The sequence below is a fragment of the Aulonocara sp. 'chitande type north' Nkhata Bay genome, linkage group LG22, assembly GCF_057382095.1.
Source record: "Aulonocara sp. 'chitande type north' Nkhata Bay isolate Kocher_YH1m ecotype deep benthic linkage group LG22, A_spYH_male_GT1.1, whole genome shotgun sequence".
NCBI classification, from domain to species: Eukaryota; Metazoa; Chordata; class Actinopteri; order Cichliformes; family Cichlidae; genus Aulonocara; species Aulonocara sp. 'chitande type north' Nkhata Bay.
In genome coordinates this window covers 23,466,916-23,494,163 of record NC_141364.1, presented here as the reverse complement: position 1 = coordinate 23,494,163, position 27,248 = coordinate 23,466,916, and the positions used below count along the sequence as shown (strand labels likewise).

The 27,248-nt window shown below is 43.1% G+C and overlaps 2 protein-coding genes across 5 annotated transcripts in view; one reads left to right on the top strand and one right to left on the bottom strand.

Annotated features, from left to right (window-relative positions):
• Nucleotides 1–6,526: 6,526 nt before the first annotated feature.
• tril (TLR4 interactor with leucine-rich repeats) lies at nucleotides 6,527–10,421 on the top strand. The gene has a single exon (XM_086280794.1). The coding sequence runs from the start codon at nucleotides 6,885–6,887 to the stop codon at nucleotides 9,360–9,362; it is 2,478 nt and encodes an 825-aa protein (XP_086136920.1). The 5' UTR covers nucleotides 6,527–6,884; the 3' UTR covers nucleotides 9,363–10,421.
• A 128-nt stretch (nucleotides 10,422–10,549) lies between these two features.
• Nucleotides 10,550–27,248, bottom strand: part of LOC147304241 (cyclic AMP-responsive element-binding protein 5-like) — a 19,244-nt gene continuing 2,545 nt past the window's right edge. The window contains exons 2-12 of one of the 4 annotated variants that reach the window (XR_015126942.1): nucleotides 26,787–26,853; nucleotides 26,372–26,465; nucleotides 24,498–24,607; nucleotides 22,935–23,191; nucleotides 19,421–19,547; nucleotides 19,086–19,157; nucleotides 14,301–14,681; nucleotides 13,948–14,214; nucleotides 13,751–13,859; nucleotides 12,025–12,231; nucleotides 10,550–11,086 (exon numbers count right to left, since the gene is read on the bottom strand). Coding sequence is in view for 3 of the 4 variants with exons in the window: in XM_086280796.1 (XP_086136922.1) it covers nucleotides 12,095–12,231; nucleotides 13,751–13,859; nucleotides 13,948–14,214; nucleotides 14,301–14,681; nucleotides 19,086–19,157; nucleotides 19,421–19,547; nucleotides 22,935–23,191; nucleotides 24,498–24,607; nucleotides 26,372–26,465; nucleotides 26,787–26,840 (1,608 nt within the window). In the remaining variant the exon portion in view is untranslated. Of the gene's footprint in view, nucleotides 11,087–11,322; nucleotides 12,232–13,750; nucleotides 13,860–13,947; nucleotides 14,215–14,300; nucleotides 14,682–19,085; nucleotides 19,158–19,420; nucleotides 19,548–22,934; nucleotides 23,192–24,497; nucleotides 24,608–26,371; nucleotides 26,513–26,786; nucleotides 26,854–27,248 lie in introns of those variants that run through there. The other 3 variants (XM_086280796.1, XM_086280795.1, XM_086280797.1) reach the window with 3 other exon arrangements.

The window sequence follows — 27,248 nt, the reverse complement described above, 5'->3', positions numbered from 1 at the left end:
CAATAAACTGTTGCAACTATTTATATTTTGCTAGGAAAATGGCAAAGAAATTAGGTTTGATTTAAGACTTTTGCACAGTAAATGACAATTTTATCATTTCACAACAATTCAGTAGTTGAGAGATTTCCAATATAGATAAAAATGTTGATACACATGGCCAGCTAACTACACTGCCTTGCTACCTGTAGATCTGGAGTCTATTTCCTCCTTTCCATCCAATGCAGTGCCACCCCTGGTGCTCTTTATGCACCAGATCTCACTCTGTCCTGCATGGTGCTTTTTGAGATCTACCCACCTTTTAGGCAACAGTCTGAGAAACTATTATTATGTAGGGCTGTGGGCAGAAATTGGCATAATTTCCATGGGAAGAAAATGATGGTACAAATATGCCAGTCACTGGTAAATTTCCACCAGCCACTGGTGGCTCCAGCAACTTTTGGACCACAATTATGTGCCTTGCTAACATTTAAAGAGCCATTTTCTGGAGGAAATGCACCGAAGCAGTTCTAAATTCTGCAGTGGCATCGCCTCTGTGGAGAGGGGGTATCAGAGATGCCCTGTGGGCTAGATTCAATCTAGCACATCTAGATTGCTAACTTAATCTAAGGCTAGATTGAGTTAGCAAATTAGCTTACTTTGAGCTCTCTCAATGAAAGAGGGCATTTATAAAAATCATCTTTCTCTGGAGCCATCATCACTCTGTGACGTTATTACAGTACTGGCCTACATTAGGCTATAATGTCTGTCAGCAGAGGGCGATGTTTCACACAAGCAGTGCAGTGTGGGGACTGGGACAGCTGCAGATCAGATGTCTCCACTCTCTAAATTACAGAGTGACGACTTTGTTTTAATGACTCATAAAGACCCGCATTTTTTCTGCAGCCTTGTTTGTGACTTGTACTTGTGTTGCGTTGAACTGAGCGATGCTAATCCAGAGATCACCTCCATATGGGCTCTGTTTTTTGCGCTTTCTTTCATGTGTGCAGATGCCCATGCATCTCTGTCACAGTTTTCAAGCTACTTAAATCCCTGAGTGTTATCTTCTGTGCAGCTCAGTGATCTTAAAATCTCAAGTCATTATGCTTCCTCAGTGTCATTATGTGACCCGGCGTGCAGACAGCTGCTATCAAACTTGGCAGATCAAAGGGTCTCCCTCTCAATACGCACACTATCCTTTACACTGCCCTCTTTATTTCTCTATCTCCCTATCCACTCTCTCCCAAACCTTCAACAAGGGCCATAGCATGGCCTCTAATATTTTCCAGATGTTGAGTACCTCCCTTCCTCCCTTTCTCTACTCTGTTCTTAACGGGTCGATTGAAAAATAAGGGCTGTGCTGCCATCCTCCCCCTTCTTTCCCTTCCTGCGTTACCCCTTCCCCAGCTATTTCAACATATCTCAAGTCAGACATGAGAAGCTGGAGCTCCCCCAGAGCAGAAATGCTTTAGCAGGACGTGCTGATGTTGTTGTTGTAATCAGCTGTTTCGTCAGTGGTGTATTTTTGTAACAGCAGCTGTTTGTGATATGTGTGCTTTTTTTTTTTATTGCTTTCATTTGATATTAACCACGTTTTTCTTTGAGCAGAGTGATGCTGACAGTATTTGTCCCTTGTTTCTTTTGCTCCTTCTCTGCCCGTGATGGGAACCAGCTGGAAGAATTGAACTAAGGGTGGGTGGGGGTGGGGTGGGGTTGACCACTAGGATGTAAAAGGTTAGCACCTGGGCCCCAGGCAGGCAAGGGCGGCCGTGTGCTCTTATGGTTATTCTTCGATCGTTTTTACCTTCATCTTTTAACTTACTGAAAGTCTTCAGTTGCAGCAACATGTCAGCACAGTTGCAGACACGTGCTTCCATCTCTCTCTAAGTGCAGTAACACACTCACACACACACACCATGGACTAGATTCCCAGCTCATAACAATCACAGCAGCTGTTGCTCATGTAAACCAACTTCACACACACACACACGCAATCCCACCTCCTCACTCTTTCTTTCCCACCACTTGATTTCCACTCCTGGATTTATATCTGGCTTTATTTTGGCATCTTGAAGGACCTGAAAAAAACATTAACGTACTTCCAACACCCCTTCTAAATGCAGCACTTGTGCTTATCGTCCTGCAAAAGTGCACAAATTGACCGCCGTGCTTTCTGGTCTCAGTGCAGAGACAATCTGCTATTTGTTATTTCGAGCACTGCTTGACTTTTACCTACAGCCCCCACTGATTCCTGAGATGAAGTCTAGAAGTGAGCAAGTCCCATGCTGTGGTACACTACAGAGACATTGTCTCTGTGATTCAAGGCAGATAAAAGTTTGACGGGAGACACAATAAGATGCACATGTTCGAAGTAGTGTGACCGCCTGCAAGTTTGTGGCTTTGTGTGAGGCTCATTAGTCCCTACCTTCAGAGTCCTGCTGTGTTTGAAGCATTTTTGTATGCTCCTAAAAGTTTTCAATCACTTGGAAATGTCCTTGTTTCAAACAAAAAGCATATCTTGTTTTGATTTAATGAAGCATACTTGCTCAGATTCAATAAATCATTTATGTTGTTGTCTATGTTGGTGCATAGGAGGCCCATTTTCACTAATAATCACTCCAGTTTTTACAGCACATTGTTGTGTATGAATGCAAGTTTTAAAATCTAAAATTATGTCAAAGTTGACTTCCCCAACACATCTGAAAACACACACACACACACACACACACACACACACACACACACACACACACACACACACACACACACACACACACACACACTCATTCATAAGAAGCTGATTCAACACCTGAAGACTGTGCAATGAGTAATGTAACACTCCTCAATGACCTACATACAGTACGCTGCAGTATTAGCTCACGTTACTTACTAGCAGTGACCTGGATATTCTTTATGTTGTGCGCGCGCACACACACACACACACACACACACACACAATATGTTAAAGTGCAGACAGAGATACGAGCTCGTCTCTCCCCTCTCTTTGTCGTTTTAGTGGAAGTAGGTATTTCTCTCGCTTCTCTGCTCTGAGACTGAAATGTCATTAAACAGTGAGAGGCCCCATTGGCGGGAGAAGGAGGTGATGAAAGGACTGGCTGGTGAAACTGGTCTGCAGCCCCAGTGGTGGGCAGCTCTGTTCGAGGGCCTCAATGGAACCTGTTTTGCCAGTCTTTGTAAATCTGGGTCAGCTCTAAAACACTCGTATCCCTCTCTGCTCTAACTTTAATCACACTGTTTGTCTTTTCCTCCTTTGTTCATCTCTCATTTTGTCTGTCTGAACTCTCTGGGAAATCTCGATCATGATCTGATGCTACAGTAGAGTCCACATGGACTGATGAAATCGTTGTGTATTCCCTTTGACTTTGAGACAGCCCAGCTGACTGCCATAAACCAACTGGCTGGTCCCAGTATGTCTGGGGGCCAGATCGCTGAGTGCTTTCTCAATGTGTGTGTTCCTTGGAGAAGAGAAAGAAACACTAGAAAGACATGGATACAGGGTAGGCAGGGATGTAGAAACACTATAGAAAGATAGCCAAACAGGAAATGACCTCCCAGAGAGAGGGGGGCTTCCCCATGGGTTGTATTTCTCTCTCACACACACAAACATACACAGACACTCTCACACACAGAGACCTATAACATCTGATGATGTCTACCAACAGTTATGCATGAGAATGAGGCCAGTCAGGGGACGTGCTTTTGGTCTGTGCTGCTCAGTTTAGAGACCACTCCATCACTTGTATCTCAAGCCTTATTGAAGTATGATATCTTCAATGCCTTTGACTTTAACCTCGAAAGATTTGAGCAGGCACATTGTTACCATGGCAGATGAATCTTTAGCCACATCAGTTTGCTAACTTCAGAAGAAAACATGTTATTTACATAAAAAAGAGAACTGGAGTGATCACTATGTAGCCTGGGTCATGATTCAGAGCATCAGCCTAAACAGCAATGATGTACAAGAGTGTGCTAAGCTAGTATGAAGCGTAGGACTACCCGATTATTAGTATTATTTAATCCTTCATTTAAACAGGTAGTCTCATATAGATCGATATCTCTTTTCCAAGAGACACATGTACAAAAAGAATGTGCAAAAATAGAGACAGACAGCTACATAATAAAAAGACATTTTTAAAAAATAAAAAAAACATGTGCAACAATAGCTGCACATAGACAAATGAAATGTTCCAGTGAAACCAGAGAATGCAGCACATTTCCTTTGTGACTCACCCTATTTATAAGCAGTAAAATATTTTAAATCCAGTTTTTCCAAGTTTCAGAGTGAATGAGAGTTACAGCTAATGGTAAAAAGTCCTGCGACCTGACATTGTAAGTACTCTGTTTAAATTCAGTCACAGACTGGGGGTAAGCAGGCAATCTTTGCAGCAAAGCTGTGTAAATAAACATCCTGTGCTGCTCTCTTCAATTTGCTAAGGAGCACCATGCCACATTTTCATTTAACATCCAGTGCTACACCTTGCCGGGCCCTCTATCGCCTTCAGAACTGCAAAGATTCAGCAAGGTGCTGGAAACATTCCTCAGAGATTTTGGTCCATGTTGATGTGACGTCGTCAAACAGGTGCTGTAGATTTGTCAGCTGCACATCCCAAAAGTATTAAATCGGACTGAGATCTGGTGGCTGTGGAGGCCATTTGAGTACAGTGAACTCATTGTTATGTTAAAAAAACAGTTTCAGATGATCTGAGGATGGTGATGTGGCGGGTTATCCAGTTGGAAGCAGCCATCAGAAAATGGGTACGCTGTGATTATAAAGGGAGAACATGGCCAGAAACAATACTCAGGTAGCCTGCGACAGTTAAACAATCCCGTTTGTATTAAGGAACCAAAAGTGTGCCAGGAAAATATCCCCCACATCATTACACTAGCAGCCTGAACCATTAATACAAGACAGAATAGATCCATGCTTTAATGCTGTCAAATTGTAACCCTACCATGTGAGTGTTGCAGCAGTTTCCTGTTAATATCTGACACGAGCAGCACCCGGTGTGGTCTTCTGCCGCTGTAGCCCATCTGCTTCCAGAGTCGACATGTTGTGCTTTCCACGATGCTCTTGAGTTGTTGTTACTTTCCTGTCAGCTTGAAGCTGTCTGACCATTCTCCAGTGACCTCTGGCATCAACCAAGACATTTCTGCTGCTCACTGGATATTTTCTTTTTTCCGGACCATTCTCTGTAAACCCCTGAGATGGTTGTGTGGGAAAATCCCAGCAGATTGACAGAGATTTTGTTGTTGCTGAGAGAAAGCTGAAAAATCTAACTGACACAATAGTGCTAAGTGTTGACAAATTTAAAATCATGGGCAACCTGACAGGTTATGGAGATGAAGGGACTTGTGACCACAAAAGATTTGGTAAGCACTGGTACAGGAGTTAAACATGCTAAATTGGGGAGCCTGGGGTGGTCAGACATCCTTTACTGGGAAACTCTTTGCTTTCTTCACTTTTTTATTTTAAATATATCTATGCGACTAATAATATATGAACTCAAAAGACTGGTGCTGATTAAAGATACAAAGTATTTTAATTGGGACTGCGATGTTCAATCTATTTGATTTGTCACAATGTCTGTATGATAGTTACAAACATGCAACTCTGACACACATTTTCATTCATTTTTAGATAGTAACAGTAATGTTAATGACACGCTTTATTTACCACTGATAATTTGGTTCTCTATGTGTAAAACAGCTGCCATGATGTAATTTTTTTATTTAAATTGAATAAATGAAAGCTTTATTAGGAAAAAGAAACATAATTACAACAAACCATGTGATTAAATGTTCAATAAGTTTATTAGCTACTACACCAACCCCCACATGGTTTCCCTTGTGCCACCCCACTGAAAAATCCTAGAATCGCCCCTGGATTTAAGCTCTTTGCCTCGTATTTGCAGATGTCTTGGCAGCAACATTTCAGAGCGGCCCTGAACACGAACCTCCGCGCACACTGCAGCTAATGATTCCTCCGTCTGCAAAACCGTGCGCTAAATATTCGCACGCTTCACTCACTTTCTGCGAGACGATCTCTAACTAAGATCTGGCACCTCTCTTCGCCTGTCTTAACACACGCTTTAGAATTCCTGCACTGCAAATGCGAACCATCTGTGCTCCCACGAAGCAACAAAAGGCGTGTTAATGAGAAAATGGTAAATCGGCTGAGCTGCATGTTGGTGGTATTCCTACTGTAGCAGAGAGAGAGAGGGGAAACATGCATTCAACATTCATTAAACTTTTTTTTTTACTAAGCTTGTTTCATGAGTGACTGCTCTGCTCTGCCCGAACCGTTCTGCAAGAGAGAGAGCTGAAATTTTCGGGGTTCCCTGGGGATTCCGTGGGAAGGAAATCTTGCTGTCTGCTTTGTCCATATACCAGATCTCAGACCCCCGGTGAAGGAGGGGGCGCGCAAAAACTCGGTCAAAGGGTTTCTCAATCTCCGTCACTGCACGCCGTGTGTGTCTCATTACCTGCGTGCACGCGCAGATCTCTTCTGGATCTCTGCGCACATCTGGTTTTGGCGGGGTCGCAGAGTTGCGGGGGAGGGACTTTCAGTGAGTTTGAGTGTGTGAGTGTGCGATCATGCTCAGCGTCTGAACTCTGTAATTCGCAGCAGATGACCACTTGGGGGGATGTAGGCTTTACTTGGGGAGGTGGCTGTTCCCTCGGACAGCATCAGAGCGCATTGGGCAAGTTCACGCGTTCCATAGATGATGCTGCTCAGCGATGGCGCTGCGCGCTTGAAATGTACACTTTACAGAGCAACAAGTGAAATATGGAAGAGTCCAGCGTGACAGAGGAGAGGGGCGACTGCACCTGAAACGCACAAAGCGAATGCCGCTTCAGATCCGGGCTGTGCCGGCCGCGCTGTGGGAATGGATACCAGCAGTTTCCTGGTGGGGATGTGCTTTTTCCTGCTGTCGCTTAATGGGTTTCTGTCCTCCTCGCTGGCGACGGGCTTTTGCCCAAACCTCTGCGACTGTCAGCATTCACAGCATCTCATGTGCACCAATCGCGGATTGCGCACTGTGCCCAAACCCACTGCGCAGATGCCCGAGGAAGTGCAGATTTTCAGCCTTGGGGGCAACTTCATCTCTAACATCTCCGCCTTTGACTTCACACGGTACAGTAACCTCGAACGGTTAAATCTGCAGTACAATCAAATAAGAGTTATTCACCCAAAAGCATTTGAGAACCTTCCCAAATTGGAAGAGCTGTACTTGGGACATAATCTTTTAACAGCTATACCCGCGGGAAGTTTGCAGCCCCTAAAGAAATTGACTATTCTCTATGGAAACAACAATGCAATTAAGAAAATCACACCGGGACTGTTTTCCAACCTGGATAATCTTATTAAATTGCGCCTGGATGGCAACTCTCTAGAAGTTCTGCAGGACTCTGTTTTTAAGAGTTTGATCAATCTACATTATCTTCATCTGGAATCCAACAAACTGCAGCACATTCACAGAAACGCTTTCTCTAAACTGACCAGCCTACGCTTTTTAAACCTGGCCCACAACAAGCAATCAGCCATGCGCAATGTCCTCACTTTCTCTCATCTCAAAGCTTTGACGACGTTGCTGCTGTCTGAGAATGAAATTCGTCATATTGGCAACCATGTCTTCCAAAACCTGAAAAAACTGTCCAAGCTTTCCCTCAGCAACAACAAAATCTCCCAAATGGACAGTGGTGCTTTGAGGGGCCTGTCGAGCCTCACCGAGCTTCTGATTGACGGCAACGAACTGGTGGGAATTCCTGCCGTCCTCCTCGACCCCCTGGAGCGTGTCGAGGAGCTGGACTTCAGCCGCAACCGGATATCCAGCGTGGACTCTCTGGCTTTTTCAAGACTTAAACACCTAAGAGTGTTGAAGCTGAAGGACAACTTTCTCACCAGTCTGTCTGGGGACATGTTTACCCTCAACAGCGTACTTTACGACTTGGATCTCCAAGGCAACAACTGGACATGTGACTGTCGCCTGGAGCAACTGAGAGAATGGATTGCTGCTGCACACTCTCAGGGCAAACTGCTGACTGTGTTTGTGCAGTGTCATTACCCAGCAACTCTGAGGGGGAAATATCTGGACTATGTGAACAGCTCCCAGCTGCAGCCCCTTGGGAACTGGACTCACTTGTGTACAAGTCAAGCTAGGCCTGAGGAGAGCAGGGCAGGGGCAGTACTAGTGAAGCTGGGGAGCACTGAGAGAGGAGAAAGAGATTCTCGGTTGCCAGAGGGCGGAGAGAGGACAGATGAAGAAGCTCAGAAAGGTGTGAGAAAGAGAGGGGAAGTGGAAGAAACAGGACGTTTAAGACCGGTGAACAGGGGTGGAGTCATGGTATGGAAAAATGGAGAGCAGAGGAAAAAAGAGGGACAGGAAGAGGTGGGGATCCAAGGAGACCAAGGAGGTCCAGAGGTGGCAGAACCTTCTTCTTTCCTGGACAGAAGGAAACCAAAGAAGAAGCTACGGCCTGCTGCAGAGGCAGCTGGGAAACGCGTTAAGGGGAGAATGAGGTCAAAAGTTATTTTCAAACCCAGTCCATCAGCCACAATTAGCCAAGCAAGCATCGGGCTAACCACCACTGTGTCTGTTCACTCAGGAGAGCAGTTAGATCTCCTTAGGTCGGATCAGGATGACACCCTACCTGTCATTACAGACCCTTGTGTTTTCAACCGCCATTTCATCACTAATGTGTCCGTGCATCACGTCACATCTAATACCGTCACTGTGTACTGGACCACCAGGGATCATCACCGCTACACACCAGGGCCCGGGCCAGGTCTTGATGAAGTCCACTACCGGGTTCTGTTTGACAGGTTTGGCACCCAGGATCGTTTCCCCCGCTACGTTTACGCCCACGGCGCGGCTCGCTCCGTGACCCTCCAAGAGCTCAGCTCAGATGTGACCTACATGGTCTGCGTGGAGGGAGTGGTCGGAGGTTCCGTGTGTCAGGTCGCACCACGCGACCACTGCACGGGGCTGGTCACCCTATCTGAGGCAAATGGCCGTGGAGCTACGCTGACCTCTGACCTCCAGCTGGTGACGGTGGCGATGCTCGCCGGGAATGCTGTGCTGCTGCTGGTCATCGGCGGGGTGTGGCTGGGGAGAAGTCTGAGGAGAAAGTTGCAGAGGAGGAAGTCAGCTGTGCACGTGCGCCACATGTACTCCACCAGGCGACCGTTTCGCACTGCAATGGCCACGGCGTCCGTCTCCACCGACTTCACCAGCTACCAAAGCAGCCGGCCAGCACGGCTCGCACCGCTAGAGGAGGGGGATCTCATCGAGTTCCCTTGCGACCGCTTTCTGGACAGCAGCAGCGTTCGCAGAGAGAGCGAAATGCAGAGATTCTCTGACTAGAACCATTAAAACTCCAAATTAGCTTTAAAAAAATGTTGACACTGAAAAAAATGGGAATTGCTTCATGTTTCCATCTGTGATTTAGCCTTTTTAACACAAACTCCTCTCAGCTGAGCTCATGAGACACCAGAGGAAGTCCATTCCCTCTGACTTCCCCTTTCCCAGTTTGGACCCTTCCTCTTTAATTTTCTTGCTTCTGTGAGTCTACATGCATTGTTTTTCTTTTTGTTTGTTTTTTTGTTTTTTGTGTACGTGAATGATGTACCACTGATTTCAACTACGGTGCTAATATTCAGTTTGCAGACATCATATTGTCTCATATTTGTACAGTGTGTAACGATGGCTGCTGGGTGGCAGAAAAATCTCCTGTTTTGTACCACATCTACCGTATTTTATACTTTTATAAGGAACTTTGTATCATTTTGCATTACATGACAAAGTAAAAATCCCCAACAATGTGACTGATTTGTCATTTGAGTGCATGTGTTATTGTATCTGCGGGTCCTAAAACCCAGACTGTACATAAGACTGAGGACGAGAGCAGCAACAAAACATTAAAGAAGTGAGTGAGTGAGCTGTGTGCGTGTCAAGATGAGGTCTGGCAATAGTTAGGCAGTCCCTTTGTTTGAGTCTACAGGGTGGAGTGCCTCCTACATTCAGTTCAAATCACACACACACACACACACACACACACACACACACACACACACACACACACATTGACAATTGTCTGCACACAAACTTTTCATAGCATCAGACAGTCAAGATGTTAGACATTAAAGCTTCTTGGTTTGTGACAGCTGACCTTAAAGGGACAGTTCACGCCAAAATCAAAACTGCATATTTTTCGACTTGCCTGTCTGTCATATTTTTGGTTGTTTGTTTATTTGTGTTTTAGTCCATGTAGATTCCTTCCATTGAATATAATGGAAGCGAATATGGCGGGCATATGTTTAGACACAAGATTTGGGAAAATCAGTACAGATATTACAATAATAACGCATAACTTCTTGAAAGCAGCTGACTCACAGTGTTGCAGACATCCAGAGTCTCAAACATGTCCATGAATGCCTCATCAGGCAAGTTGTAATAAAACATTTTTTTAAGATACTGAAACTAGTATTCTTTCCTTTATATTATTATCTTATTTCAGTTAGTTTCCAAGTTCACAAAATCATTTCACTTAGCTTTAATTTCTTTCAAAATGCCATTTTCAATTTTTATTTTAGTCAACTCAAGGTTTATTTTTTAATAATATTTATTTTTTTTAGTTTCGTTTCAGTTAACCATAATAACCTTGGAGCTAGCATATGAGGGTGGACATCGCGCCTCTAGTCATGGATAGATGCATGCATAACGACCCCACAGCGAAGCTTGTGGATATATTTGAGTAACTAGGTCATAAATCCTCAAAAGAGTTTAGTAAAATACATTTTGGGGGGACTTTAAGCATCACAAGAAAAGTATTGCTTACTTTTACTATTTTCAAGAGAAGCCAGTCATGTCTGTGGCTGATATTTTCAAAAACTGGTTAACAATAGGTTACATTTTGGGAGAACTATCCTTTGAAGTCTGGGACACTTTTGTTAGTAGTTGCCCAGTTATCCAGGATCTCAGCAGACTTTGAGGTGGTACACCCTGCACAGGTAGCCAGGCCATCACAGGGCTGACCTTCACATCTCCACAGGAAGAACATGCAGAAAGTTCATCTTAAGTCTTTCTGTCTGTGTATGAGACGAGACAGAAACAATCCTGGTCACACTTTGATGACTACTCTTATTTTTGCTCTCACTAATAAAAACAGTCACTAGATGGCAGGATAGACCGCACCACAAGTACAGAACCACAGTCTCACTGCTCACAGCCACCAGCTGACCAAAATTAAAGGCAAACAAATATGAATCTGACAGATCTGACGTTGTAAAAACACGTTTCAATGATTCACAAAAAGATACCAGAATAATATTTTTTTTTAATTTTTGCATTAGGTTTACAGCGATTGTCAGCGTCTTTACAGTACAAAAAGTGTAACTTCTGTGTAAATTTAATTAAACTAGCAGGGACTGAGACATGAAGTGTAGTTTATAATTACTCAGTGACTCAAGGCAGTCACAAAAAAGTGCCTTAAAGAAAATACTGTTTTCAGTAGCTTTCCAACACAGTTGCAGGTTTAATTAACTAATATTTACAAATCAATGAAATGGGAAATTTTAGGATAAAATATTTATCTTATAATTTGAATTACCTGTAGAAAAAACACCCAAAACAACAAAAACTTTGTTGTGTTATTTAAGGTAAGCTGCCTCTGCTCAAAAATGGAAAAAGGTGCACTTGGAGCTGCCCAATTAAAACAAACAAAAAAAAGTTATAGTCTCTTTTTCTGAATTAGTGCAAGATATGCCAGAGAATGATACTAAAAAGATGTGTCATGACTGTGTGTGTGCATAGCGAGTAGGTAGGAGGCAACGTTAGGCTCATGTCAAAAGAAAACAGACATTATCTGAATAAACACAGGATCCAGTTGCCATCACAGTTTTAACAAGGCTTTCAGAAAGTGCATTTTATGCACCTGTTTGGAGAAATGAAGCGACAGATCTCTCTCTCTCTCAGTAAGTGTTTCTGATCTTCTCACAGAAAATCTGCTGATCGTGTTGAAAAATACCTCAAGCGTTCACATGGATTTATAAAATCCCAATCCTATCCAGTTTGGGATTTCACCTATACGTTGCAGGCTAGTGTCCGGGCTGGAGGTCGTGGCCCGAATCGCCTCCAGACGTCGAGGAAGTGGAGATGCTGTTATGTTGGATGGCTTGCAGATCAAACCCAGGACCTGCAGGGGTGGGACTTCTTCCAGGGCTCACCCCTGCAGCTGGACATAGAGACAGCTGTCAAAGTCACTTATAAAGTTCTGACTCTCTGCTTTTTGGTGTTGGAGATTGTAGGCATCAAATAAAAAGCCACGGCATTTGAGATTAAATGAAAATAGCTCCTTTATTTTAACAATTGAATACTGTACATACATGTATAAAGAACAGTAGAAATATATGAATATGAAATGTGCCAATATTGCATCTCTCTTTGTTCTAAGAAACTCTTGACACATACGTCTTTGTCTGCTTAGGCCACAGCGTTTCACTTTTTAAATATCTTTCGTTACAGGTCAGTTTCAGTCACTGTTTGACATAAACTTGAAGCCGCCTGTGGAGTGCAAGAAAGGCAACTTGTTCCCTGCTAGCTTCATGCAAGGCAAAACAATGCTAGTAGCATGGTACTACAAGTTATCTCAAATACCATTGCGGTGTGGTTCATTAAAACAGAAGGACAAACTTGATATTCCTTTAAATTAAATCAAGAGTGCAGTGCTTTTTTCCCCCTGATCTCTTCAAAAGTGCATTGCTAATTTTTTTGGACACAGCGGGGTTTAAAGCAAGAGTTACTTTACTCTTTTGTGCTGTTTGTTTAGCACTTTAAGACACAGTTTAAAGTGGACCTATTATGCTCATTTTTCATGATAATTCCTGTTTGTCCCTTCGTCTCCCTCCCCTTTTTAGTCAGCTTTCTGAAACAACTGTTGTGTCCAGAACAGAAGGTTTGAAAAGCAGGTTGGGTGGGGTTTCTGTGCTCACAGCCATGGCTGCATACCTGACATAACCACATAAGGATATCCCCTCTCTTGACATCATACACATCCATGTCCATGAGGAAAAAACAAATTCTTTGCTCACATGTACATACATAAAAAACTGGTACCAATTTTAATAACAGTGCGTATATATGACAGAAAATAGGAGAAAGCATAATAGGTCCACTTTAAGGTCCTCGGTGTGTAGAGCAGTGGTTCTCAAAGTGGGAGCACCAGGTGTCTGCATCCAAAAGTCAAAGGGCAAATAATTTGCAAAAAAATAATTTTATAATAAAAAGTGCATATTTACAGATGGGGACATTTACTCCTGCCTGTGTTATCTTTGGGCTGACAGAAGCTCGCCATCAGATGTGATTGTGACACATCACGTCAGTCTATCATCAGCTATCACACACTTTTCTCAGGGTGTAATTAACCATTCCAGCTGTTCGGCTTCTTGTCTTTTTGACATACGGGCTAGCAAGTAGCTTTAATTATTATCTATATTAAGTCAGCAGGTAAAGCTGCATTTAAATCAGAAAATATGAGGGGTTTCTTAGGACATTTTCTCCCCTCTTAGGGGTTCTTGGCCTCGAGAAGTTTAAGAACCCCCTGTGTAATAGCGAGTGCATGTGTAATTGTGGGTACACAAGGTTTAATGTGTGAATTACACCCTCAGTGGTGGATGGAGATGACTGGTGTCAGGCATCTGGAAAAGCTGGTGAGATTTCTACACAGGGTTACAGGGAAGGGGGGTTTTACTCACTGGGGTACCCCTGTGCCTCCCTCTGCCGAGCAGTGACAGGACAGTCCTTGTGGGTGAGCAGAATCTGCTTCAGCTGACCCACCTCCGACTTCAGTGACGTCACCTCGTTCTGGAAGCAAACACAGTGAAATGGTAAGCACTCTCGAAGTGTAGGTTGTGTTGATGTGAGTGTGTCTTGTGCTCAGAGCACATCCCACCTGTAGCTGAAGGTTTGTGTGCGTCAGCTCTTCAGCTTTCTTCTCCAGTGATGACACCCACAGCTTCCTCTTCTGTCGGCAGCGGGTGGCTGCGGCCCGGTTACGTTCCAGAAACTTCTGCCTTCGCTCGTCGGGGTCCTGCTCTACTGTCCTCCTTCGACGGTTTCCGCTTCCTCCTACACCACCTCCGCTGCAGCTACCGCCTGCCTGCACTGCATGAGTGTGAGATGGCTGGGAAGGCTGCATCTGCTGTGCAACTGGTGATAACTGCAGAACAAAAACAACAACTTTTTCAAGTAACTGTGCTTGAATGCACAAAAAACCCAGCCATCGTTAAATATAAAGCATTATACCTGCGCAGGAGCAGACAGTGGAGGTGCAGGCGGTGAGCCTGGGTGTAAATGTGAAGGCGGTGATTGGTGAGCCTGAGCGTGAGGTGGTAAATTCCCTGCCTGGTGCAGCTGGTGGCTCTGGGTGCTTCCAAGATGCTGTGGGTGGGGAGCATGGCACCGCTGTTGGTAGGTAAGAGGCACAGGCGGAAGCTGTGAGGGATGAGGCTGAGGATGATGATGATGGTGGTGCTGCTGTTGTGGTTGTTGTTGTTGTAGTGGAGGTGTCTGGTGACGCTGTGGCATCATCTCTATCATGTGGCCCATGGGTGGCACATTGTTACTGATGGTGATCATTCCTGGGTGGTGCTGTTGATAATGGTGGCCCAATGTCTGCTTGGATCTCTGAGCCGAAATAGATAATAAACAAAAAAAGAACAAGTTAATTAATCATGTGATGCTATTAAAAAGTTAAATTATTATCACTTCTATGTGCAATGATTTAGAAATCTGAAGAGATCTAACCACTATCCACTCTGATATCAGCCTCTGAACTGTGTTCAGAGGATAATAAGTATATACTAGTAACCAGATTAAGAAAATACAAACAATTAACGTGAATTCAACTGAGGAAGACTTTCCTTTTCTTTTTCATGTTGGATTATAAAGATATTTATTTACCCCTTTCATGGTCAATATGTTAGAGAATGCTCAGAAGCCCTATAACCACACAGAAAGGCCATAAAACTGCAGTTCCTCAAATGACCACACGAGGCTGGCTTGCACAGTGAGACAATCCCAACAGACAACTGTTCATTTCAGTTCAACTGTATTTATATAGCACCAAATCCCAACAACAGTCGCCTGAAGGTGCTTTATAATGTAAGTTAAAAACCCTAGAATAATTCAAAGAAAACAGAGAAAACCCCAACAATCAGATGACCTATGAGCAAGCACTTCGGTGACAGTGAGAATGAAAAACTCCCTTTTAACAGGAAGAAACCTCCAGCAGAAACAGACTCGGGGAGGAGCGGCCATCTACCGTGACCAGTTGGGGGCAAGGGGAGGAAGACAGGACAAAACCACACTTTGGAGGAGAACCAGAGATGAATAATAGCTCACGATTCAATGCAGAGTGTGTGAAAACACATAGGAACGGTGAAGAAGAAACACTTGGGAAGTTCCCAGCAGCCTAGAGCTATTGCAGTGAAACTAAAGGAGGATTCAGCGTGACCTGATCCAGCCTTGACTATATGCTTTGTCAAAAAGGAAAGATGACTATGTTAAAACGCCCAACTTAACAGCATTAAAAAGCAAGATTAAACTCTTCTGAAAGAATGGTTTTGGTCTCTGTGAATACTCCCCTAATAGAAATTGTATTGCAGTTTCATTTCTTTGTCATTCTTCTAATTACACTTTTAAAGTTTGACAGTGGCCAATTTTGGCCAGTCATTGAACTGGACCTCTGGACTGAGCATTTTTAATGGAATTATCAATTGTTGTGTGGCTTACGGCACAAACGAGCAATTCAGCAAGTGACTGTTTCCACTTTGTTGCGTGAGGGTTTCTTTTAGTATTTTATTAGTACTAGTGCATGGAAAAAAATAATAATGCGTCTGTGAAATTAAAATGATACGATGCCTTTATCAGGTGTTATCAGTGGATAAACACTACAAGTTGATAATTTTAGCCCTTTGGATGTGTAGCTGCTAGGCAATATGATGACATCATAATATCTGAGGTAGATAAGAACCACAGACAGTATAAAAGATGGACGTAGCTGCCCTGACGTCACGCACTGCTTTGAGGTCCCGCTTTGAAGCCTCAAGCTGGCGACGGTGTTTTGCTTGTGAAGAATGGACGTGAAAGAGAGGGGCGGGTCTGACTATTGGCTACTGACTTGTGATTGTCAGCTCAATAGCCAATGTGGTCTTTTGAACCATAGCATGATCAAGATTTATGAAGCAGACCTCATTTTTTTATTATCTGTATGGCGCATAAACTGAGTCTATAAACTCAAATGGAAAATGTTTACAAAGGTCAAGTGAGACAGCTTTTTTTCTTTCCACTACTGGCCTGAAATTCCTACATTTCATTTTATATATCATAGCAAGAAAATTACTAATTAGCGGCCATCTGTGGCTGTGCAGTTCACCCATACAGTGTATGGATACAGCCTTCTAAGAACTCAACTTTCTTTCCCCAAATATGGTAACTTTAGACTCCAAACTAAAAAAAAAAATGTGGCTACAGTCAAAAGACTTGAGTCATAGTGTTCAGTCTATGGTTTATCCTTAACGCCTGCTAAATTAGTAACAGCAGGTTCTCTTTGAAGCAACGGGCCACTTCAAGCCGCGTCCTGCACCTCGATGCAAACAATATCTGCGGGTCAAACCCTCCTTCTTTTCCATCCTCGCCACTTCTCCTCAGCGTCCGCAACTGCGAAGACAACTGTTGATGAGAGATATAATGTGTTCCAATAAATGCTGCCGTCTGCAGCTTGATACCTTCACACTTTATCATTCCCGTGTATCATCTGACTAAACAGACTGTACGAGCTAAATTAAACCTCATCTCACCTTTCTCCAACACTCAGCAGAGAAAAGCAAGAGAGGGAGAGGTCATGTTTGGAGCATGACATCACCCCCCCCATTCCAGTCCCTCCCTGGCAATACTGTTATCTGCTCCCTGTTACACAATATTTCTTTAAGAGAAGAAGCAGATTTCTCTCTCTCTCGCTCTCTCTCTCTCTTCACCATTCAGTGAAGTAAAAAGAGAGCACATTTAACTGGTGCCAAGGATGAGGTCATTGAGCTGTCTGTGCCAGCTTTACCAGCCAGCCAGGCTGCCAGTCATACACACACGCACAGCCACACACACACACTAAATAGAGCGGGACACGAGTCCTTCAGTTGTGTTTACTAGATAGAAACACCCTGACACTGAGGCCGGCGATTACATCATGGGTCTCCTTGGCTTGGATGACACACCACGTTGATATTTCTGTCTGAAGGGATCAGTGAATGAAGACACAAAACTGTACATGAAACACTGATCCACTTGTCAAATGTTTACTTTTCCACTTGAGCTGAGTGTAGCGTTACTGTACAACAGAGGCACGTTAACACACTTTCTGATGTTTTAAATAAGCGGAGGCCTGTTTCGAAAAAGAAAAACCTTTCCGAGGACCAATATAATTCCTTAGATTTATACTACAAGACTCATTCACCTGCTCACACACACACATTCATGCAGCACTTTATTCTGTGTACTTTAGGAACGTTACCTACAACACATACACTCACAGTAGGTGCACGGGGGGGGGGGGGGGGGGGGGTAAGTATCCCGGACTGAACCACTGACAAACCAATATGTAGATGACTCACTCCACCTCTTTGCGTCCACTGAGGACATTTGTGGAACAAATGTGTTGCATCTTGGTGAGTGTTACAAACCTGACAAAAAGTCAAAGTGTTGTTTGAGGGTTAAGATTCTGCATCAGGATTAAGGTTTAAAGTAAGGAGTTGCTTCAGTAATAAAAGCTAAGGTAAGGTAAGAATGTGTTGGGTCATCGGGTACCCTTTTATGTATGTGTGTGTGTGTGTGAGAGAGTGTAAGAAAAGAGGGTCAGAAGTAAACTTGCCACCTGAGTGGCTCCGCAATCTGAAACCACTTTTCAGTTGCCACTCTGTATGCGAGCTCCTCCACAAGAAGCCACAACCTGCGTCCATGCCTGTGTGTGTGTTTGTGTGTGTGGGGCTATTTCACAGTTTTCCCATTTGAAGTAGCTTTTGATAGCAAAATATTTTTAACTATTAATTCCAGATGCAGGTAAAAAGAGGATATGTAAAATTTACAAGCGAAAAGATCGCACGCTTGTTGACGCAAGGGAAATAAAACAACTGAGAAAGCCACGGGGGAGCATGTAGATTGTGACTTCCTGTGGTCCAATGTGTGTGTGTGTGTGTGTTTGGGGGTAGAGTTACATTCTATTTCCTGTCCGTGCTGATTAGAAAGGACTATGGCAAAGGCAGAAGGTGAGGCCGGGTGTCTTTTTTTTAAGTGTTACATAACACTATGAATTTGTCTTTATTGAAAAATCACCCACATTTTGAGCCATTATAGAACAGATTAGAATAGAACGCGACTATTTGTCATTCTACAGGTGTACAACCAAATTTGGAGCAACTCTCTGAGTGGTGCATATAGTTAAGACAAAAATATATTCAAATACATATATATCAATATAAAGATATCAGAATATGAGATCAGTATAAGTTATTATACACACACAAACACACTCCTACTTTACAGACTTTAGTAATATTGCACCGGATGTTCTGAGTGATGATGATACACAGTGTTATGAGCTGGAGCAGGATGGTAAAGGGTATATATAATGGACATCTCTGTTCTAACTGAGCTTACTATAAGCCTCAGTCACCCAATCAGTCATTCATATAGCACTTTAGTTTACACCTAAGTGCTTTGTCTAACAATAAAACACACCGAGTGCAGCAGGGTTCAGAATCCTGCCACAGAAGGATTCAAAGTGCAGACTGGGATTGAACCTCCAACCTTTCAATTGTTAGCTTACCTCACTCAACCTCACTCTGCCTCCTGAACCACAGACAACCAAAACGTTAGGATAAGATATAATATGCTGGGAGTTGATGAAACATGCAGAAATCCACTCTTCATAAACAGCTGTGGTGTAATGCATTATTAGTGTAATGCTAATATAATGTTATTAGCTCCAATAATGGAAATAGTGGAAAAAGGTAGTCAGACTGACTGATGATCACCTACCTGGGGTGAAGAACAGGAGGGGTTGTGTACAGGAGCCGGTATACCCATTGCACAAGACATCTGCTTCTCCATCTGAAGAAGAAACAGTAGACACAAAAAGAATCTTTCAGCTGTGACAAAGGGAAGCAGCAGCTTGTATCCACATAAACCTCAAGTATGAAGAGTTCCCCCAAAGGTCACATCCATCTGGAGTTTTGACATTTTGATTAATTTATCCACAAAAGTGAATTTTCCTGTCATGGGTCCACTATACCTGCATCTATAAATCATCAGGCATGCGTGTTTGAATGTGTGGGAGTCTGAACATGACAAACACCATCCCCTTCCATACTTACAGTCATGTGCTGAGCAGATGCCCCTTGCATGGCGGGGTCTGGCAGGGTGCCAGGTAAGGAGGCTGGCAGCGGCTGCCTGTGTCTGTTCCGCATGTGAAGGAGGCACGACAGCGGCCCGGGAACCGGCCTGTGGTGAGCCGAAGAGGGAGAGAGCGATAGAGACGGGTCATGCTAGAGAGCCGTCCACAGCCAAAGTTTCATAAAACCAGGTTCAGTAAGAGGTGCAAGTTGAAACATTTATAGCTGGGTCTTAATGGCAGATGGAGGTGAGATGTGAGAATGGTCATATCGTCTTATTTTTAGGGGAAGCTGTATCCAAATCTACAAACAAAAAATGTATACAAAGCCAGCAGAATGGCGCTGTTCTGGGACCTCCCTGCACTTTAATGTGTAGGACCTTCACACAAAACAGAGCTGGTAACAGTGGCAACAGATATGCCACTGAGCTAGGGAAGAGGTGGGTTGCAAAGTGGCTTGCAGATGTGCTACAGCAGCTAAAATAGCCCTCCCACTGTTTACAAGGGTATCAGCTGAGCCATCAGCTGATGATGTAGGCTAGCACTGAGATCAGCTGATCTGCTACCACTGCAGGTGAGGGTAACTTGGCTGAACTAACATCATGTTTGATTTCTACTACTTACTTCAAATATTTTTTCAAAAGGAAAAGATAAGTGATTTTAGCTGGCAGGCTTACCTTCGTCTGAGCAACGAGTTGGCACAGTTTCCTAAAGTAAAGCAGGAGTATATCTTTCTAGAAGCAGCATTTCAGTCATCCTGTTTATTTCATACATTTAACAGATTTTACTGGAACTACTTTCTACGGAGGAAATAGTCCCTTACGAAACTGTTGACAGGGTGTTCTGCTTATTGTCCAGAATATTAAGTTCTCTAGGCAAAGATGTTGCTGTTGAACTTTTTTGACATGGGGAGTAGCACAACCTAAATTCCACTGAGCCTCATTGTTTTGGGATGGCGGAGAAGTCTCAAAGGCAGATGTGTCAAAACATTGGCAAGTTGGCAAATCAAAGCCGCCAACCACTAGAAACAAATGTTACTGAGGAGTCTCTGAGAGCCCTTAAACACTCCAATGTGATCAAAAAGCACTGATGTGTTATTGTATGCCAGGAGAGAGCTGTAAACAGAGTTTTGAGGTAAAGCGCTGACAAGAGAAAGAGTGATGAAGTTTAAAAAAAATGGAAAGAAAAGAAAGACGTGGAGAAAAATGACAGCCCGAGAGGGAGGTGCAAAGCCTGCAGATCAGAGCGGGGGGGATCCAGAGACCCAGGGTGCCATGTGCTGACCTAACCCCTCTGGCTCTTTGCCAGTCGGACAGCGTGGGCCTGCATGGCCACGCTGAGGTCATCATCAATGATGTCATCACCGAATCTGAGGGTATGCGACCCTTTTAGAATACAACAAAGCGCAGACAAACCAAAACAGCATTTCCTAACATAACCACAACAGTTCTACCAGGCCAGCAGCCAGACATTCAGACCAGGTCACTATGGAAACCGGTGGTAAACACTTGGGGAAACAGCCAGATGCCCGATCCAGAGTTCACTTAGTAACTCTTAGCGGGTTTCACTGACTAACATGCTGTCTGGATTCAGCTGGCACTGATTAATGCTGCCATAAATGACTGTCAGCTCGCTCCCCACTGTCCTGTCACGTCCTGTCTGAGCCTGGACAGATGTTTGGAGCTAATTATGTCACTGACTCACTTGTGGCACCTTGATTCATCTAATCAACAACAGATTTGACAGCCTTTTGTTTGTCTACAGTATGCGTTGCAAGCAGAAACCATCGGTTTGATGGAGATGATGGAGGCACTTTTATGTAAGATTGACATTTGGGCGGGAATCGCTATTTACTATATTTAGCATAACTAAACCCCAGAAAACACACAAAAAAATCTTTTTTTAATCACAACGTGTCCAGTTTGATCTCAGAATATCATACATCTGCTCTCCCGTGAATTAATAAAGCCTTAAAATAGTCATAAATGCAAAAATGACATTGCTGTAATAACTAGGACTGGTAGAGAAAATGTTACACTAAAAAAAGAAAAACTATAAAAGTCAAAATCTTCTCAAGCAAATGTAAAATGGTTCCAACTTGTAGAAATATGTGAGTGTGCCTAGGCCCGTACAGGTGTATTTATAGGTGGGCTGATGGCACAAGAATAAAGACAAACAGGCCCAAAAATGCTTATTATTATTATCATTATTATTATTACAGGATTAGGAGTAAGGTTAGGGTTAGGTTTTGGTCCTCCACATTCTAAACTGGCAAATGTTTAGAAACTAGAGGCTGATGCCTTTCAAACATTTTCTCATTCCAGTTTTTCCTATTTTAAAGCACCACAGCTTAGAGGTTAAAGCAATTAAAGTTTACACTGAAAAAACAAACAACAGCATTTTCTCTGTCTAGAAACATTCATAGAGTTAATCTGGATAATCCACCGGCCTAACTGTGAAATGCTTTAGTCCCAATAAAGCTGTAGGCTTCATGTTGTGCTTATTGCCCAGAATATGAGGTACACTGTTTCTGTTAGTGATTAAAGCTGACTGAAAAGGGTAGATTTCTTGTATTAGCTGAAAAACATTTTAAGAGGCAGACAAAGACATATGTGAAATTTTTTTAAATAAAAAGTTACACATAAACAGTTTAATGTTCAGTTTTTTTAAGTTTCATTTTTAAGGTAACCTGATATACACGTTATTATAAACAAGTGAAGTTATTTAATTATGTTGCTGTGGCAGGCATGAGTTCGTTTTTCTTTATGAAATTAGAGATGAAAATTACTTGTATTACCTAAAGTTGCAAGTAATATTAGTCAGTAAACAATTAAATAAGTACTTGAAAACACCTTTTTTTCCTTATCAAACAGAATGCTGTAAATATACAGCATAATGAAGAGCAGAATACATAATGAACCCTGTATGTGTGTATTATGAGAACTTGTGAGGGCGGACTGTTTACTAGGTTTCACAAATTCATAGCCGGCCTTTTAGGAGGAGTGGGAGCAGCTGCAGGGAGCTGGTCAGATGAAAGACAGGAACTCCTCTAATCTGTCTGTAGAACTGGGTGATAACCAGGGAGCCAAGGAAGCTGCCCAGGCGCTGAGAGACTCCGGTCTGGTTCTGAGTCTTTGCAGACATGTAACAGAGACAGTAGCTGCATGGTGGGGTGGGTAGCGTCTAAGGGACTGAGTGGCTTTTTATGCAGTGGTTCTTCATCACTTTTGGAGTTACTTAATTCTCTCACTAAACTGACGTATAATTTTTTTCCTGCTTCTTCCTCTCACTTCGTTAATGAAGTGATGAATTATGCAGCGGAAACGCCAGCTTGTGAGCGGCGGAATGATTTATAATGCGTCCATAACAGGAGGAAAAAGAAAGAATGAGAAAAGGAAATGTGTTTGCGTGTGCGATGTAGGGAAAATGTAAGATACACATATATGTGTTTCGATGCCTGTAGGTAAATGTGTGTGTGTGCGTCTGTGTGAACTTACTCGGAGTGTGTTAGGGTGGAGGTAGCCTGGGTGATGACTGATCCAGACTGGGAGGAGGACAGGGCTTGCTGGGCGGCCAGGCTGCAGCTAGGGGCCATCATGGGGCCATGTGTCTGGGGATGATGCAGTGCATGAGTCTGGGGATGATGCAGCGGTGGTTGGGGATGTGGGTGCTGAGGCTGGGGTGGGTGCTGGAGCTGATGTTGGGGTTTGAGCTGGTGCTGGCTCATACAGGAGGGCCCATTATGAGAAAGCGACTGTGGAAAGAATAAAAAAAAAAGACAAACAGCTGAGACCATTGTAAACTTGTGGGGCAGTAAATGATTGAAGTCTTTTACGATCAGAGATTACGGTGCCAGTCAAAGTCCTTTTAGACACTAACGCAGACACATGGCAGCCATCATGAGATGCGGCAGAGCAGTTTTTTTAAGCATTACCTATATTAACTTTAATTTCATTGTTCACAGGGAGATTAATATTGCTTATATACACTCACCTGTCAAATGTGTCAAATCACTTAAAAGGTTTCTGTCTATCAGTCCCCACCATATCTTAAAGACCTCATAATACCATATCATCCCAATAGAGCACTTTGGTCTCAGACTGCTCGTTTACTTATGGTTCCTAGGGTACTTGAAAGTAGAATGGGAGGAAGAGCCTTCAGCTTTCAGGCCCCTCTTCCGTCCAACAAGCTCCTATCTTTAAGATTAGGCTTAAACTTTCCTTTTTGATAAAATATATAGTTAGGGCTGGATCAGGTGACCCTCTCATGATGCACTGAGTGTTTCTTCAGTCACTACGTGTTTATACACCACTGTGCATTAAATCATTGGTTATTATTAATCTCTGGCTCTCTTCCACAGCATGTCTTTTGTCCTGTCTCCCTCCCCTCCCCTCAGCCACCCCCTATCTGCCCCCCTCTGAACTTAGTTCTGCTAGAGGTTTCCAAGTGTGTGTTTTCCCTCCCACTGTCACCAAGTGCTTGCTCATTGGAGATCATCTAATTTGGGTTTTTTTGCTCTAGTATTGTAGAGCCTTTACATTAAAGTCTTGAGGTGAGTGATGCTGTGATTAGGTGCCATATAAATAACAATGAATTGAACTGTCTTTGCCTCCAAAATCAAGCTTTAAAAAGCTTTTTCCCCCCTGGTAGTCATACTACCACTCTCTATACATGCTCTTTCAAAATTGTCCCAAATATTTTGATTTAATTGCTTTGAGTGCCACATTTCTCTCTTATAATGCCTGTGGTGACAGCGATGAGAGTGTGTGCACTTGTTTAGTTGTCTCTGAGTGTGACGACTAGCTGTTTAATTTACAGGGTAGAATGTGATCGCTCGGTGTGTCTTTCCTGCAGCAGGTCAGATATCTGCAGCTGTCTGACCGGGCCTGACTCCCTCACAAACAAGTGTCACTCAAAACATAAACTCTCAGCAGCACCGGGGGACGGATCTGCATCATGTCTTAATCCTTGCTTCTTTCCAGCTAACGTCAGACTAGAACTGATGGTTTATTTTAAGTGAAATAAAATAATATGATAATAAAAAAACTTGTCAGACTTACCTGCTTCTTGTTTTCCTCCTCTTGTGCTTGAAGAAATTCTTCCTCGATCTCCTTGAAGAGACCAACCTCTTCGCAGTTCTGCAGAAATCGTGTCGGCGTCGGAGTCTGGTCTAGAGTCATTGCATCCAAATGGAAACAAAAGAGAGGGAAAAAAAACGGATTTGCTTTTTAAAAAAATTTGAAGCACTTGCCAAAACAGACTGTAGTTTAAGCTTTTTTTGCTTTCTAAATTAACAGTGGTGCAGGTCGTCATGCGAAGAAGAGGAACGAGTCTCCTCTCAGCTGAGCTCTCCGTCTCTGCCTGATAACATCAGTCTGTCTCTCCCTGAGCCGTCTAAACACATAGAGGTCAGAGGTCACATGAGGGTTTTTGTTTTGACAGGGGAGTTCCTGCAGGAGGCGTGACAGGCTGCAGGACGGAGGTGCAGAGGGAGAGTCTGCAGAGGCCAGATCTTGCGCCGTTGTTTACATCCAGACAAATCTTTGGGGAAAACATTGACACCAACAGCCACGTTCGCCTCCAAAATTGTCACAAAAATGAAGCCAAAACATCGCAGCATGGCTTCCATGACTTTTATGATTTCACCTTTCTTGTGTGGCTACACTTTTCTCAGCACCACGGCTTCCACTGGCGATGGGGTAATACTTTGGTTGTACTGCTTTGCATTGATTCCTACACCACCACAAAAGCCAGCTTATGCTCATATGTTGCTTTAGTCCGGGCTGAAGATGAGGTGGAAATTCTTCTTGTTTTGGCATTGGGACTCGTACTTACTCATATTTTCTACAAGCAGCCAAGCCACTGCTTCCTGCTCATGGTCAGTATGTATTCACAGAAATGTTAATGTGGAAGCACAATATTTAAAAACTGTGTTTATATGATCGTCTGGAGGTTGTTTTGATGTTAAAGATACTAATACTACTACTGTAGCCTGAGCAGGTAGTGCATAACACAGAAATGTGAGGCTTGCAAAGTTAATTTAGATGCAGAATCAGCATTTTACAGCCGTTCACAATGGGACTAATCTTAATGGGGCATTTTTTTCCCTGGAAATCACTGCAAATGTGTTTGATATAGTCTGAGTGAAATTGTCAACTGTTGTTAGATGCTTACTTTTTTTAAGAGCAAACCTTTCCTAAATTCTTATTTTTGCCATTGAAACACATGACCGGACACTGAATCTACACACAGACACACAAAACAAGCTAAAGAAATTTTCTCTGACTTAGCAGATCTTGAAACAGGAAGAATCTTTATCTTTCCTCTTGTAGAAAAAAACATCCTTAAAAAAATAGGAAGAGGATGAATTTACAATATCAGTGCTTTTAAAACAATCGGAGAAGGTTCAGCAGTCTTGCTGCTATTATCAGTCTGTTGCATAGAACTGAATTAGAAACAATTAAACAATTTTGGAATTTTATTTTCACTCCTCATGAATATTTGTGTTGTAAATACAGAGCACAGTAATGATTAATATACATTTAAATGATGGCTAAATTGTGCTAAATTAAAACCATGAGCTCTAGAAGCAGTGAAATACTGTGTTTTACATGGGCCGTGCAGAGACCGGTGCACCTACTCTCCACGTTTTTAAATCAAAGTGCTGTTATCTGTGTTTTGGCTCTAATCTGATGGAGTATACTGCACATGCTGCAACACGAGACCATTTGTAGTCTGTTTGAGGGAAGGAAGCTTGCTTTGGTGGGTTATCTGACTTCATACTGTATAGTATATCGTCATCTTTTTAAAAAAAAATATATATCAAGCACTGATCTTGAAAAGGAGGAAGTTTCACCACAGACATGTGCAGCCAGGAGATGCGGTCACTGGGAGACTAGGATGAAATCTCAGAGAAGCTCATTTTCTTCCTTACCTGTGAATGCTGCATCTGTCTTTATGGAGGGGAACTTGAGGGTCATCTCATGCTTGTGCCTGTGGATGATCAGATGTTCCTCTAACTGGAAGCGCTGCAGCACACCAACACAGGAAGAGAGATGTGAAGGGATGCGTGCAGCTGTGTGACACGCGGGATGATTTTCTCAGTTAAAGCAGCTGATTACATCTTAAGCTGACTAAGACATCATGATGCTCTTAGTCTGTTAAGTATTTTAGGTTATTCATCACTTCAGAAACATTTGTATTTATCAGAAACTCCTCCTATATTCTACAGCTTGATCGTTACTCATTTCATTGATGATTAGGTCTGACATCCTGGGTTTTTTTTTTGGTTTTTTTTAAATGACCATTACAGTCCTTGTAATGCCACACGTATATAGCATTCTACTGACCTGAGAGCAGCCCGGGGCGCCGCACATATAAGGCCTGTCCTGTTTGTCATTCATGTCATACACAAGCCTGCAAAAACAGAAGAAGTGAGAAGAATTTATTTACCTGCAGTCTCAGATCACAGCTCAGATGAGCTCACCCAGCAGGCAGCCTGAGGTTCCCTGTTTTATGTTTTGTATTTACACGGATAATTCACATACTGTTCACCTATTATCGTGCCTTTATTGTGGAAGCCGTGTGTAATGAGATAGTTGCCACAGATGATGGATGTTTCTTCCTGAGACACAATATTAAGTTGACGAAAATGATCCCTTTGGTGCCAACGGACGGGGGTGAGAGCATACACTAGGTATTAGGACGAGCCCTATAGCGTACAAACCATGTTTTTTTCCAGCCTTTCATTACTCATTAGTAATTACACGTAAACACAAGAAGGGCATCAAAGCCTTCCAGCATTGGGAGCT

What these genes read in the sequence shown, in the direction of transcription:
- tril (XM_086280794.1), top strand. Translation starts at nt 6,885, where the DNA reads ATGGATACCAGCAGTTTCCTGGTGGGGATGTGCTTTTTCCTGCTGTCG.